Below are 15,689 nucleotides of genomic sequence, written 5' to 3'. Positions count from 1 at the left end.
CTGGGTCTCAGAAAATCTTTTCTCTATTTAATTGTAAAGCTTTAATGACAATATCCGCACCCTAAATTTATATTCCGCCTTTTTATTATGATTTTTTTTAATTCACAGATCTGTTTCCCCCCCCCAAAAAAAACCTACTTTGTATGAACAACTACCTCAAAGAGGCAAAAGACCGATTCCTCTGGTGATCTTGAAAGGTTGCACAGCGTTTTGGGCCGACCAGGTTGCTCTGATAAAAGCTACTACACGGATTTTGTTCTTATTAGTGAAAAACACTTCCTGAGAGCCACCAACAGGGGGCTGCAGAACTCTGAATTCTGTTTAAATCAAGGAGATGCAATAAATACCCTTTCCACACAGAGAGCATCAATCTGTCCTTCAACATGCGCTTCCCCTGCTGATTGATACTTACACAGTTTTTGCTTAACAGTTGTCAGTGTTTATGTGTGAGAATGAAATGTGCCATTGGCCTTCAACAGATTATACAACATGCTGCTTTCCTAACAAATACAGCAATCACAGTCGAACAGCTCAATGCTGCTGAGAGGCATTAAGTATTTAAATTCCCTGTCAAACTGAAATGCAGGTTTTCAAACAAGTGTTCTTCGGTCATATACCATCAAATGCATAAAGCTACTGTCAATTTAAGGATATGCAGCAGTCTGAACAAAAGACTGTCATTCCTTGAACCTCAGCCGAATTGCTCCTATGCAATCATGAACACAAAGATAGTACACTTCTAAACAAGGCAGACTAGGGAAGCATAAAGGAACCTATTTGTGATTCTCCCTATGTCTTCTAGAATCCTTGAGTTCAGCTTTAATGCCAAAGAACTAAAGGGGGAACAGTATTTATCCACGGCACTGTCAGTTTATTTTATCATCATGTTATGAACATAGACAGAAGGATCATTATAGTGCAACCTTTGTCGAAGCTACTGTCAATTTCTGATCAGAGACTAACCATTCGCTTCCATAGGTCTGATACTGGTAAAGTATTTTGAAGACTTTGAAAACTGCCATCTATTTGACACCAGTAATTACATCACCAATGCTTTCTTGTAATAAAGTCTAACTGAAACTTTCACAAGGCATGATTGTATATTGAGATCGCAGTTAAACAGGGCCGTTTCCAAAATGCAATCACAACCTTTCAGCATAGCTACAGCACTGTTTGTCAGGAGGAAGCACGGGAGGTGGGAGGGGAAGAGGATACACCAGTTGCTACAATGGAAGTGAACTATGCCTGTGGCTTTTTACTTACGCAACCCTCAGAGTCTCCAGTCTCCAAAGAGAACGCGCATGAATCGACACGGCCCCACCTTCATAATGGACAGTTCTGAAACACAAGATGATTTGTGAGTTCCTCAGACTTTTAGGTTGGAGAGGAATGATAGCTTTTTCAGAAAAATTCAAGCTGGTTTGAAAGAGGGATTCAATGCTCCTAATCCTGCCCCCACTTTTACCTCTGAACAAACACCTTCTCAGTTATTTGGAAAACCTGCAAAAACCATTTGACCAAAGGTAATAGTGGGTCAAAAGGAATATTATGCATCTTTACAGTGTGGGAAGCATACCCCTCTTTTTCAAACCACTTTCTTCTTTAAAACTGTTGTCCAACTTAGTTTCATATAGCTTCTTTTCCCTATGTTCTCCTACTGAAGGATCTCAGTTCCAAGATACGTAATATAATTTGATCAACTAGCAAGTTATCATTACTAGTTGGGATGTGTGATTGGCATGATCAAACCAACACTGTCCTTTATACATCTCTGAGTGAGCGAGGATGTGGTGAATGAACTGTGTTCCAAGAAAATAGACCCTTGTCATGATTGCCCATAAAAGGTCCTTTGAGTCAGGAAAAAGGGAAAGACAGAGGACAAAACATAGGCTGTTAACTAAGAATGGAAAATTAACCAAGAGCTAAGAAATTTTGTCAAAGAGTAAACAGGGGTGCAAGGGGAAGAAAAATTCACGAGTGAGGTATGCTTTGGAACTGTCAAGAGGTCCCCTGCCGTTGGCCATCAAACCCGCTGATCCCTTTTAGATACATTCCAGTAGAGCTGTGCTATATTAGCAGAGTTTGGCCATTACAGGGCAGCCGCCATTGTCAACTGAGCCCCATGTTGCCATGGTTTTGCAGAATGACATCCAAAAGTAAGCTGCAGTTACAGATCATTAGCAACACTCTGCCCTAACAAGAAAATAAATTCACAACCCTTGAGAGGTTAACACAGATCAGGTTTTTTAAAAGCTTCAGTTTAATGAATTCATTTATCTACGACCTCCAAAGACAACAAGAGTCAGTTGTTCTTCATCATACTGTTAATCCATTTAATCTGTTTTAATGCAAGCAACAACTAAGGTCTAGAGTTTGCTAATTTTCTCACTAATATTGCATATAATCCACATATTAGCTACAACTCTAAATACAAGTCATCATTTCCCTTGGCCTTAAGCTTCTTGTGCCTGTGAATATTCCTTGCCATTTGCACTGCACACAGCAAATAACACTACTGGGGCAGACGTGTGAGAGTGAAATAGAATTAACCCAAGTTTCTACTTGCTCATTTCAACTTGACATTAAAAAAATCTAAATTGAGAAGTCGCAATCTCCTGCCATTGACTAAACCTAAACAAAGAAACCGGAACACTGAATCTATCCTAATCAATTACACTAAGCAATTCATTAACATGGGTTAAAAATAGATAACTGTACATATAACCAATCTCTTGAGAATAATTAGTAAACTCACATTCCTTTAACAATAACACAGAATAATGTTCTGAGAGAGACACTGCGATCAGACAACTGCACAGACCGCAATACAGATCATGAAACAACAGCTCCTGATTTTCCAGTACAGAAAACAGCGGCCTGCATAGTTCCATACCAGTCAATTACCATCAAATGCAATCACCATTATAACACTAGCTCCAGATGACTTCGGAAATAATCGATAGTTCTCCTGTTCTCCCCACAAAACAGTCCTGATTTTTCCAGGACATAATTTATTGCTTCCCCACCCCCACCCCCCATTGCTGCGGAATAGAAAAACAGCTTCTGATATATGGGTAGCTTTGGTGCTTGTATCCTGCCATAACCTTGAAATGGCACAAGCTTTGACACAGCTGGGGTGGGAGGGGGAGTGTTGCTCATGAGACATGTGGTCAAGCAGCTCCCTCCAAATTCTGGCTGATCTTTCCTCCTCTTTGCAAATTCCTGTCCTGGCATGGCAGAGAAGTTCAGCAATAGCTGCCAATCGCCTTTTTTAAAAAAATCCCATTGGCATTAATAGCAATATTTCTCATCTAACTTGTAACCGCCGAGCAGTACAGTTGCATAATCACAATTTCTTTTCCAATGACCCTATAACACCAGTAAGAATTAAACAATTTAATTTGTCAGTATGTGACTTCTAAAGAGAAAATTTTTATTTGAGAGGGAGCTCTTGGAATTTCTAGTTGGAGTTAGCTGAAACAAGGATAGTATCTAATGGGAGAAATGAATAAAAGTTGTTCTGGGGAAACTGGATGTAGGTTAGCAGATTTGCTGCTTAATAACTGTCGTGGGTCTGCCTGCTGATGCCTCCTTGGATAAGGAAGAGACAAAGGAAACCAGCCCCAGTCCTTGGATGTTGCAGTAAGACCCACCAGGCAAGGCAGAGACTTAAAAATTAGCCATCCAAGCCCCAAGCAGGCAGCTACCCCAGATGACCTCCCCCCCACGGGCAAGTAGACAGGCATACAACCGGTGGTGCACTTGCCCACCTGGTGGCACAGGATGGTCTGTTGCACCAGCCAGGCGCCCCACACACATTCTCCCCCCCCCCCCCGTATTCTGGACCTGTCCGCTTTAACCCCTCCATTGTCGCCACTTCCACCCCCAGCCCTCTTGTAGTACAGAGGGAATACGTTTCTCCACGGCCTGGGTGGGAAAGGGTTAACACTATTTCTTGGGCGATCCTAGCAGCTCCATAGATAATGATTCTTCTGCAAGGGGGGGGAAGGTTCCTTTTCTCAGCAAGACAAACTCACGTCTGCCTTGAATAGAGGCTATTCCTGTCTGCGGGAGGGGGCGGATTACCAGTCTTAGATCCTTCTGAGCTAGAGATCTGCCAGGACCCACGAAGGACCAGACCAAATGATTTCGCAAGCCTTAAACAGCCCCTGGGCCTGATGTTCCCCACCCCTGCTTTAATGGAATAGCTACAATTGTCACAAATGGTTTTAACATAAAATGTCATCTGATTCTACTTACCTGCTTATTATTTTATTAAGCAGTTTGCACGGAGGAAAAGCATGGAGCCAATGGACAAAACTATACAAATTCTTGAATACAACAGAACACCAGGTGCCATCTTGCTCTTCCCATACCCTGATAACTACGTTATTGTGTTGCATTGCTTCTCGGCCTTTTGGCTAAGATCAAGTGTAGTTACTGTGTTGCACGGGCACAGAAGCAAAGTGAACTGATATATGGCACTGTCCCTTAGAAGAGAATAAGGGAATTTCGTAAGAAGAAGCCTGGTGCAATTCACAGTATTCTGAAATATATCATAGCTTCTGATATCTATTTTTCCCCTTCCATACAAATCTCATAAATTAAGGCAAACATTAAAGCAACTGGTCTGGACAAAACTCATATGTTGCCCCTCCTCCAAGCCACTATCTCCCAGTTGAACTGTCTACCTGAAGAGATGCACATCTTGGGTTAGATCTAAAGGTGCTCTTCTGCTAGTGTAACAGCACTTACACTAGCAGAACGGCACCTCTGTTGGTAGAGGGGAGGGAGGATATTTGCCAATTTTGCCCCCTAAACCAGGGGTGTCGAACTCATTGGTTATGAGGGCCGGATATGACATAAATGTCCATAGGTTTGGCCGGGCCATGTGTACCAAATAAATAAATAAATATCATAAAATGTAGTGCAAGGTACCAGAGAGACGAACTTCATTGAAGACACAGGCAAAGTCAATTAATGATATTATTTATTGTTTTAAGCGTGTTTGTATTTTAAGTAAAAAATAACATCATTAATTGGCTTTGTCTGTGTCTTCTGTACTGGTCCCTGGCACTAAATTTGATCTGGACTGGGGAGGGTGGCTGCCTGGGAACAGAATTTGTGCTCTGAGACTGGAACGAAATGTTGCAGAGTGGAATGACAGCCCCTGGGAGTAGTGGAAGCATTCTGGGACTGTCATTCCAGTCCCAGAACACTTCTGCTACTCCCAGGGGCTGTCATTCCAATTGGGGGCTGTCATTTCATTCCTGAACACTTGTGCTACTCCCAGTGGCAGTCATTCCACTCCTGACCTGTCATACTAGCCACAGATCACTTCTGTTATTCCTAGGTGCTGTCATTCCACTTGGGGGCTGTCATTCCAGTCCCAGAACACTTCTGCTACTCCGAGGGGTTGTCACTCCATTCCCAAACACTTCTGCTACTCCCGGTGGCAGTCATTCCACTCCTGACCTGTCATTCTAGTTACAGACCACTTCTGCTACGTCTAAATGCTGTCATTCCACTTGGGGGCTGTCATTCCAGTCCCAGAACATTTCTGCTACTCCGAGGGGCTATCACTCCATTCCCAAACACTTTTGCTACTCCCGGTGGCAGTCATTCCACTCCTGACCTGTCATTCTAGTCACAGACCACTTCTGCTACGTCTAGGTGATGTCATTCCACTTGGGGGCTGTCATTCCAGTCCCAGAACATTTCTGCTACTCCGAGGGGCTATCACTCCATTCCTAAACACTTCTGCTACTCCCGGTGGCAGTCATTCCACTCCTGACCTGTCATTCTAGTCACAGATCACTTCTGCTACTCCTAGGTGCTGTCATTCCACTTGGGGGCTGTCATTCCAGTCCCAGAACGCTTCTGCTACCCAGAGGTTGTTATTCCACTCTGCAACCTGTCATTCCAGCCCCAGAGTAGTCTATTTGGGCCCAGACTTTAACGGAAAATCCATTCTGCATTTTTTTTGCGCTGTAATGTATTTCAATGGAGCTCCTACAAGTCAACTGGCATTCCTGAATCCCATTATTGCCAGCGGGCCTCCAAGACTCTCCCATTGTTTCCGATGGGCAATCCTGTCATTCCTTTTTAGTGCATCCCTTTGTTTTAGGAATTGAATGGAGAATTAACATTTGGGAAGTTCTTCCTGCCTATAGAGTAGCAGTGCAAGACTGCTGAAGTTTGAGGATAGGAGATTAGCATCTTGCTCACTTAGTCCTGACCCTCAGAAGTTGCCCTAGAGCTCCAGCTGCTGAGGTTTACACTTGGTGAGCAGGAAGCTGCTCATCTTGCTGCATAATTTCAGCAGTGCAATGTAGGGAAGGAAATACATACTTAGGGTGTTGGAGGAGAGTGTTACCAATACAATGGACCTCCAAAAAACAACAACAAATCAGTGGGTTATAGATCAAATCAAGCCGGAACTGACCCTAGAAGCTAAAATGACTAAACTGAGGCTGTACTACTTTGGACACATTATGAGAAGACAGCAGTCCCTGGAAAAAAACAATCATGCTAGGAAAAGTTGAAGGCAGCGGGAAAAGAGGAAGACCCAACAAGAGAAGAATTGATTCTACAAAGCAAGCCAGGGCCCTCAGTTTGCAAGACCTGAGCAAGACTGTTAAGGATAGGACGTTTTGGGGGACATTGGTTCATAGGGTCGCCTTGAGTTGGAAGCGACTTCAGGGCACTTCACACATTAACTCTCTCATGCGCACGAACATACACAGGTCCCTCTGGGCTGGAGAGGGGAAGGAGTGAACAACTTCACTCCCCCCCCCAGTCAAGCTCCATATGGGAGGGAATGAAGATTGCGCTGCCTCCCACCGGGAGATGGCTCGATGCTCAGTTTCCCCCCACCCCCCACCCTAGGCAAGCTCCACGTGGCTGCGCCGGAGAAGGGCAGGGGGGAGAAGGGGGGCCATAAAGGGAGGGGGAGTGGGGGCTGGCTGCCTCGGCTCGCAGGCCAGTGAACAGTCCTCCGGGGGGCCGGATTCCGGCCCGCTGGCTGGGGGTTTGACACCCCTGCCCTAAACTGTTGATGGAGAGCCAATGTGGTGTAGTGGTTAAGAGCAGCAGACTCTAATCTGGAGAACCGGATTCAATTCCCCACTCCTCCACATGAAGCCTGCTGGGTGACCTTGGGCCAGTCACAGTTCTCTCAAAACTCTCTCAGTCCACGCAGAGGCGGGCAATGGCAAACCACCTCTGAACGTCCCTTGCCTTGAAAACCCTACCGAGTCGCCATATGTCAGCTGTGACTTGATGGCAAAGTCATGCAACCACACACACAAACGGTTCAAGAGGATCCCTTGGCCCCCGGGAGCAGAACTGGGGGAGCTCAGTAAGCTGCAAATGGAAGAGGGAGGAAGGAAAGTCCCGATTTATAATTACCACTTCATTTGCAGTGCTTTGCATCAAAGCTGTTATTAATGTACCATTCAACCATTTTCTTTTTTCTTTAGCAGGCTACATAAATTGTCAAGGTCTTAGCAAACAATACCGTTTTTGAGGTCTGAGTACATAAATCCAACTGCATGAAATTCAGTATTTCTTAAAGAAAAAAATACTCCCCAAGTCCACAATTCTGGAAGCAGGAAGCATGTATGGCAAACAAATCACGATTAGAACTAGGAAAAGAGGGGGATCTGTGAAAATGTGCAGGAGAGGCAAATTTTACCTTCCTACCACTTAAGCTACCACCTCCCCACTTATTCTGGCACTGCTTGTCCCTTTACATGCTCACCCTTTTCTCCCCTCCCCTCATTTGTTCAGCTACCTACTAGCCCAGCCACCCTACTAGCCAGCGTGGTGTAGTGGTTAAGAGCGGTGGTTTGGAGTGGTGGACTCTGATCTGGAGAACTGGGTTTGATTCCCCACTCCTCCACATGAGCGGCGGAGGATAATCTGGTGAACTGGATTTATTTCCTCACTGCTCCACAAGAAGACAGCTGGGTGACCTGAGGCAAGTCATTCTCTCTCAGCCTCACTTACCTCACAGGGTGTCTGTTGTGGGGAGGAGAAGGGAAGGTGATTGTAAGCCAGTTTGAGTCTCCCATAAGTGGTAGAGAAAGTCAGCATATAAAAACCAACTCTTCTTCTTCTTCCTACCCCACTTTCCCACAGTTTCTTCTTCCTCCCCCGTTCCCCCCTCCTACTGGTGGATCTACTTCCCCATTCTTTCTGGCTCCCACTTTACCCCCATTTTCCCCATCCCACGGGTGTGTTGTCTCTGCTTTTCTCTCCTCCGTCCTGCTGATTCCAAGTCATTCTTCCCACAGCTCCTTTCTCTAAGGAAGTCTGCGTTGAATGAGCCCTGCATTGAGCAGCATTTTCTTTCTGGAGACCACCTTTCACAAGCGCAGTGAGAACAAAAGGTCAGAAGTAGATCTGTGTGCTTCTTTTGTTACAAATTAGAATAATTATGAAAATGAGGGGTTTTGTAATTATCATAATTAATATGGAAACGAACCAATTTCCCCATCCAAATGGGGAAAACATGATTTTCTTTCATACTGTTCTGGTTTCTTTCATTATTGTAGCCTCTGCTTCTATTGGTTTCACTTTTACAAGGCAACCAGCATTTTCCTAATAGCAGAATAGAGAGCACACCGTGTTCCTCAAGGAGGAGGAGGAGGAAGAGAGGCCCTGGGCTTTATTGATTGGCTGCACGCTGTAGCCACAAGGAATACACACATGTGCAATGTATTCCAATCCTGAGTCCTTTCAAAGGCAAAATGGTAAAATTTTAGTTGGAAGACAGGAACTCAACTATTTCCTCACGGTTGCAAAATTCCGCCACGCCGTAATTAGAAAGAAGGGAGTCTGTTAGCCTCAAAACCAATAGAATTAATTGTGTATAACTTCTTCTGTGACAGAAATTTTAACCACGGCTCTCTGAATAATGCTCAGCAATTAGGTTCATGGTTAGACCAAGTAATTTGCAAATGATATTGCAACATGTACTAATACCCTGTCTAACCTCTTTTTAGCTATGATTGTATTGTATTGCATTGTATTGAACTGTGTATTTATTTTGGCCTATGGCTGTAAGAATAAACATCTCATCTCCCTCTTCCAATCCTGAGGATATCGTGCGGGACTTTGCTGTATGTTGAACTACTGAACACGTTTGATGTGGAATTTGTGGCATCCCTAATTTGAGTGTAGAGGAGCCATAGCTCATAGGATGAATCAGCATGTGGTACTGCTCTATTTCTGAAGACTATATGGATTTGTGGTTGAAATTACACAAATCATCTCTTTGCCATCCTTGTATATTCTTGCCAGCTCAATAAAGTTAAATACCAGAGGACTTGAGAATGGCCATTGTAACACCCGTTTATAAAAAGGGTTCCAGGAGGGACCCAGGAAATGACAGGCCAGTTAGCTTAACTTCTATTCCAGGTAAATGGATGGAAAGCATTATTACAGATAGAATTGTCAAGCATATAGAAGGGCAAGCCCTGCTGAACAAAACCCAGCATGGTTCCTGCAAAGGTAGGTCCCCTCTCAGTAACCTTTTGGAGTTTTTTGAACTTGTCAGTAAGCATGTGGACAGGAATGAGCCTCTGGACATTGCATATTTTCACTTCCAAAAGGCTTTTGACAAAATCCCCCACCAAAGACTGCTAAGCAAACTTCAGTCATGGAATAAGGGGACAAGTCCTCTTATGGACTGAGAGCTGGGTAAAAAATAGGAAGCAGAGAGTAGGAATAAATGGTCATTTCTCACAATGGAGGGATGTGAGCAGTGGGGTTCCTCAGGGATCTCTTTTGGGACCCCATTGTTCATCAGTGACCTGGAGCTGGGGTGAATAGCAAGCTGGCCAAGTTTGCAGATGACACCAAATTATTTAGGGTGGTAAAAACAAAAATGGATTGTGAAGAGCTCCAAAAGGATCTCTCCAAACTGGAGGAACAGCCATTAAAATGGCAAATGAGATTCAATGTGAGCAAGTGTAAAGTGATGCATCTTGGGTCAAAAAACAACAACAACAATTTCACATATGCACTGACGAGATCTGTGCTGGCAATGACAGACCAAGAAAGGGATCTTGGAGTGGTAGTGGATAGCTCAATGAAGATGTCAACCCAGTGTGCAGCTGCTGTGAAAAAGGCAAATTCTATGCTGGCCATAACTAGACAAGGAATAGAGAATAAAACTGCTGCTATCATACTACCTTTGTACAAATCTATGGTGAGAGCACACCTGGAATACTGTGCACAGTTCTGGTCACCACACCTAAAAGAGGATTTTGCAGAACTTGAGAAAGTATATAAAAGAGCAACCAAAATGATCAGAGGGCTACAGCAACTGCCCTATGAGGAGCAGTTAAAATGATTAGGGCTGTTCAGCTTGGAAAGAAGGCAGTCAAGGGGAGATATGATAGAGGTGTCTAAAATTCTGCATGGTATGGAGGGAGTGGACAGGGAAACGTTTTTCTCCCTCTCTCATAACACTAGAATGTGGGGTCATCTGCTGAAGCTAGAGGGTAAGAGATCCAAAACAGACAAAAGGAAGTATTTCTTCACACCACACATAGTTAAATAGTAGAACTCCCTGCCCCAGGATGTGGTGATGGCTGCCAACTTGGAAGGCTTTAAGAGGGGAGTGAACATGTTCATGGAGGATAGGACTATCCATGGCTACTAGTTAAAACAGATACTAGTCATGATGCCCTGACCTGGATGGCCCAGGCTAGCCTGATCTCATCAGATCTCAGAACCAGATCAGCCCTGGTTAGTACTTGGATGGGAGACCACCAAGGAAGACCAGGGTTGCTGTGCAGAGGAAGGCACTGGCAAACCACCTCTGTTAGTCTCTTGCCATGAAAACCCCAAAAGGGGTCACCATACATTGGCTGCAACTTGACGGCACTTTACACACACACACACACAGAGACATGATGCATTCCTATTCTCTCTAGTATCAGAGGAGCATGCCTATTATATCAGGTGCTGTGGAACACAGACAGGAAGCTGCTGCAGTCGTCTTGTTTGTGGGCTTCTTAGGGGCACCTGGTTGGCCACTGTGTGAACAGACTGCTGGACTTGATGGGCCTTGGTCTGATCCAGCATGACTCTTCTTATGTTCTCTTCATGCAACTGTTTAGTTCATTTTCACTTTTCTGAATGTGACGAGTGCTAATGCTGTCTCTCCAGGGATTTTTTAAAAATTCCACAATGTACCTATCAGGTGTAGTTATCCTCAACGAACTGGGAAAGAATCCAACTTTTACTCCTGTTATACAGAGGAGGAACAGATAATGGCTCATTTGAACTGGGATTTGAACATCCAGTTCACCTAATCCAACACTCTTGCCACTTAACCTCAGTGTTTCAGAAATGTAAGCCAAATATGCTTGAATGCTTCAGGTCTTGCCTTCACTCTACAATGTTAACTGCACTCTACAATGTTAACTGCACTCTACAATGTAATGTTAACAAACTAAACCAATTAAGCATGTTCCATGATAATCTTGAGCAACTCTTCAGAGTAGGGTGAACCAAGGCAAAAAAATCTCTAGGTTTTATAAGAAATATTTCTCTTTCCTTTGACAACTCTGTTCCAGCTCAAAACACAGTGACACACAATCATTATTCTCCCTCCAGGTTCCATAAAAAAACTGACAGAGCCGTTGTTAGATAATTCCCTACTGCTCTCTCTCTCTCCACAATATTAATCCCTGAGGCAAGCCCCAGGTACTATGGGCAGCAAGAAAATGGCAAGATTTTAAATGTTTTTTCCATTCTCAATGCTTCAGTAAATTAAAGTGTCAAACAGACCAGTTCTCCAAGCTCTGAGCTAAGGTAAGCAGCTAACTTCAATGAGGTCCCTTCCAGTAGAGTGCTTGGAGAATCAGGGAGCTGTTTCTAAAAGAAGGTTTTGTAAAATCCATCATGAATCTTTTTAATCTCTATAGTCACTGGCATCCTTTTCTTTCAATGCTTATGGTTTACGATTGTTTATTTACTTAGAGAATATCTATGTTACTGCTCCAGGGAAACTAGTTTCCAGAGGAGAACGAATGGAGGACTCCAAATACTGTATCATGGGTCCTTACTACATAGAAAGGGAAAGCCACTCTGTGCACACTAAGAGAACATTTTCCCTTCTAAGACTGAGGCAGGCAGCCCATTCCTGAAGTGGGGGGTAAATGTGCAGTGGTTGGGAGCAGCGCAGCCATGGTGCTTCTACAGATGCTTCTCAGCCACCACGGAGGAAATAAAACAATTTAAAATGTAAAATGGGGGAAATGCCCCAATAGAAAACAGCGAGGCAATGCCACCAAAAACAGTGGTGTAGCAATGCTGCAACTCGAGGGGGCATTCCTGGGGCGAAAGGGGTTAGGATGCTGCCCCCTAGAATGCCCTCCAACATACCAGCGCAGGCTCCCAACTTCTGGGATTACGCTCCCAGCGTGGCTGCACTGGCGGTGGAGCCCCACACAGCAGCGTGGCTTACCAGAATTGGCATGAATGCCCTCCATGCCAGTGTAAGTGCACCTTATCCTCGGATAAATGGGTACTTACGTCAGCACAGGGTCACACCGGCTCCTATGTCAATTCGGCACCCCCTTCAGGATTATGCTCAAAGTGTGTTTTTTAAAAAAACTCTGTGGTCTTGGCAGAAATTAAGTAACTAATTCCACAAAGTTCTTATTTATTCAGCAGTTATCTGTGTTCCAATAAATCTGTGAGTCTTTGAGATACCACAAAACTCCTTTTTGTTTGAGGAAGGAGATCAACTGAAACACCCGTGAAAAACCACTGTCATGCAGCCATGATCCCTTGTTATAAAGTAACAAGTAATTTATGTAATATTAAAGAAATCAACAATAAAAGTTATATCCCAGGAAACTGTAGGATATTTCCAACAGCTCACTCATTGTGAACTTATTGCGCAGTTTAGGAACTAACCAGCGGGGTTGAGAGGGCAGGACTGTATTTTGGTTGAGGTAAAAAATGTCAGAGTAGTCCTGTACACAACATAGCAATTAGATGTTAATGTAGAAATAGATAAATGAGAACTTTATATAGTGAAATTTTGCAAGAGAAGGCTAGCTGAAAGGAGGGCTTTAAAACATACCTTCTCTGCTCTTCTCCATGTTCTCCTGAAGGGACGGTCAGGCATTCATCCATGTGGCCATGTAATAACCTCAGCACATCACCGCCTATCAGGTAACCTGTAATACAGCAAGACAAGGGAAACAAGCACCACATACTTCAGGATTAACCCATATTCAGAATGTAAAGAATGTAACCTATATTCAGAATGTAAAGTCTTAAATGCTCAGCTCTGAGCAGTCTTTAAAACCATTGTGATAAGGCCTTGGTATGACATGGAAAATCTTCTACGGATTTTAGAACAGATGAGGATTTAATTTTTAAAAGACTGTCCCGCGACGGCCATTAACCCTCCCATCGTGGGCCCTCTCCAAGCCCACTCACTTACCGTGCAGGGAGGCAGTCCGCGCATGGGGGACGGTCTCAGGGGTAGCCCTCCCTCCCCGACGGAGGGAGCCGGGGGGCTACGCTGCCAGTGGGGAAGAACCGAGACAGCATGGGCGGCCTGGGAGCCAGGGGGAACCGCATCCCGGCGGGTCCCTTGCCAATACGTCCTCTCTCTCCCACAGGAAGCCGGCCCGAGAGAGGAGCGCAGAGAGGGACCTTCCCACAAACAGCCGGGAGACGAGAGGCCGAGCAGGGGGGAGACGTGGGGAGGCGGAGACAAGCACCGCCAACTGCCAAGTGGCCCGCCAGCCAGCTGAGCGGCGGACGAGCCCAGCCGGGACGAGGGCGGGGCGGAAGCCAAGGGGGGGCGGACTGACAGAAGTCCCGGCCCCACCCAGCATGGGGAAAGGGGAGGAGTTTAAGAGGGGTGGCCCTATAAAGGGGGAACGGGCGTGGAGGCCGAGGAGGATCGCCACGGGCAGGCAAACTCCTGGTTGCCCACAATTCTGGCTGACTCGGACAGAGAGAGAAGCTCTAGCTCCCTGAACGAGTGGTCTGAGGCCAAGCAAACCCCACCCAAGCGAGGGCCGCCGGGAACAGCATCGGTTGAAGGCGCTAGCGAGGGCCCCGGGCCCCACAAAGACCTATGCTAAGAATGAATACTGTGTTGAAGAAGAAAACACGTTCTGCAATCAAACAAGACATCCTTGTGCATGCAAGGGAGCCTTCCCCACTGCAGACTACAAATATCCCATTGCTTACAAATCTCCATCTGCAGAGCCAGCAATGGGTACCCAGTGCACATAATGGGGCTTTTGCAGGCACTGCCTGGAGCTATGCAAGCCTGGGAACCACAAGTATTCTTTGAAATTTCCATAGAAAATCTCCAAATAACTTTGTATACATTAATTTTTTTCCCACCTTGCTTACACAAATTGGGATTAAAATTATCCCAGTTTCAATTATGTATTAGAAAAATGACTCAGGGAGTGCAGCACTTTGTCAAAGGGAAGCTCTCCTTCCCTGGAGGTTTTTAAGAGGAGGCTAGATGGCCATCTGTCACCAATGCTGATTCTATGACCTTAGGCAGATCATGAGAGGGAGGGCATCTTGGTCACCTTCTGGGCATGGAGTAGGGACCACTGGGGAGGGGAGGTAGTTGTGAAGTTCTTGCATTGTGCAGGGGGTTGGACAAGATGACCCTGGTGGTCCCTTCCAACTCTATGATTCTATAACAAAGGAAGCCAATTATTTATTGGCAAATCAGTCTTTCTTTCTGAACCACATGAAGTTCTTCACAGATTGTATTACAATTAAAGACAAGTAATGAATTATTAGGAGCCCTGTGGTGCAAAGTGGTAAGCTGCAGTACTGCGGTCCAAGCTCTGCTCACGACCTGAGTTTGATCCCGACCGAAGTCAGTTTCAGGTAGCCGGCTGAAGGTTGACTCGGCCTTCCATCCTTCCAAGGTCGGTATAATGAGTACCCAGCGTGCTGGGGGTAAAGGAAAGATGACTGGAGAAGGCACTGGCAAACCACCCCATAAACAAAGTCTGCCTAGTAAACGTCGGGATGGGATGTCACCCCATAGGTCAGTAATGACCCAGTGCTTGCACAGGGGACTGTTACCTTTTACTTTTAATGAATTATTTCTGACATAGGAGAAAGGTACTATTCCTGAAGATTAAATAAACTAAGTACCTTTTTCTATAATACAAACGAGAGAAAAAAGTAGTGTAGCAGACTATTAGGACAAATAGCCTAAAGTGCCTAATAACATTTTTAGAGAAATTGCGTAACTTTCTGAAAATGCAAACACCAAGGCTTCCAGAAGATACACTAAAAGTTTCCCATTTAGCCAATGCAACAAGTTTTGAAGGTATACATGTCTTCATTAAGCCTACATAAAAGCTGGAAACTAAAAAAGGTATTATGTGCAGTTTTAAATCAATTGAAAGAGATTGTAACTATGAAAAGGTTGTTTGCTTTCAATAAAAGATACTGCCAGATCTGAGAAAAAAGTTTGTACTTGAGTTAATAGATTGAAATGCAGCATTTATAAAAACATAATCACAATATCTGTTCAGTGGGGAATCAAGAATCCACGATTTCTCTAGAGAAATCAGACCCATATCAACTCAATGTGCATTCCTACAAGACAGATTTCTGTGACATATAAAGGAACAGATATAAAGCAAAATGCTGAGTGAGCTGGA

At 44.6% G+C, this 15,689-nt stretch overlaps 1 protein-coding gene across 1 annotated transcript in view; it reads right to left on the bottom strand.

Annotated features, from left to right (window-relative positions):
• Positions 1 to 15,689, bottom strand: part of RYR2 (ryanodine receptor 2) — a 308,323-nt gene that overhangs the window by 232,722 nt on the left and 59,912 nt on the right. The window contains exons 10-11 of the mRNA XM_056853337.1: positions 13,109 to 13,205; positions 1,264 to 1,338 (exon numbers count right to left, since the gene is read on the bottom strand). Of these exons, the coding sequence (XP_056709315.1) occupies positions 1,264 to 1,338; positions 13,109 to 13,205 (172 nt within the window). The remainder of the gene's footprint in view (positions 1 to 1,263; positions 1,339 to 13,108; positions 13,206 to 15,689) is intronic.

The sequence above is a fragment of the Euleptes europaea genome, chromosome 7 (assembly GCF_029931775.1).
Source record: "Euleptes europaea isolate rEulEur1 chromosome 7, rEulEur1.hap1, whole genome shotgun sequence".
Lineage (NCBI taxonomy): Eukaryota > Metazoa > Chordata > Lepidosauria > Squamata > Sphaerodactylidae > Euleptes > Euleptes europaea.
Note: the sequence above shows the minus strand (reverse complement) of the source record. Positions and strands in the feature narration are given on the sequence as shown.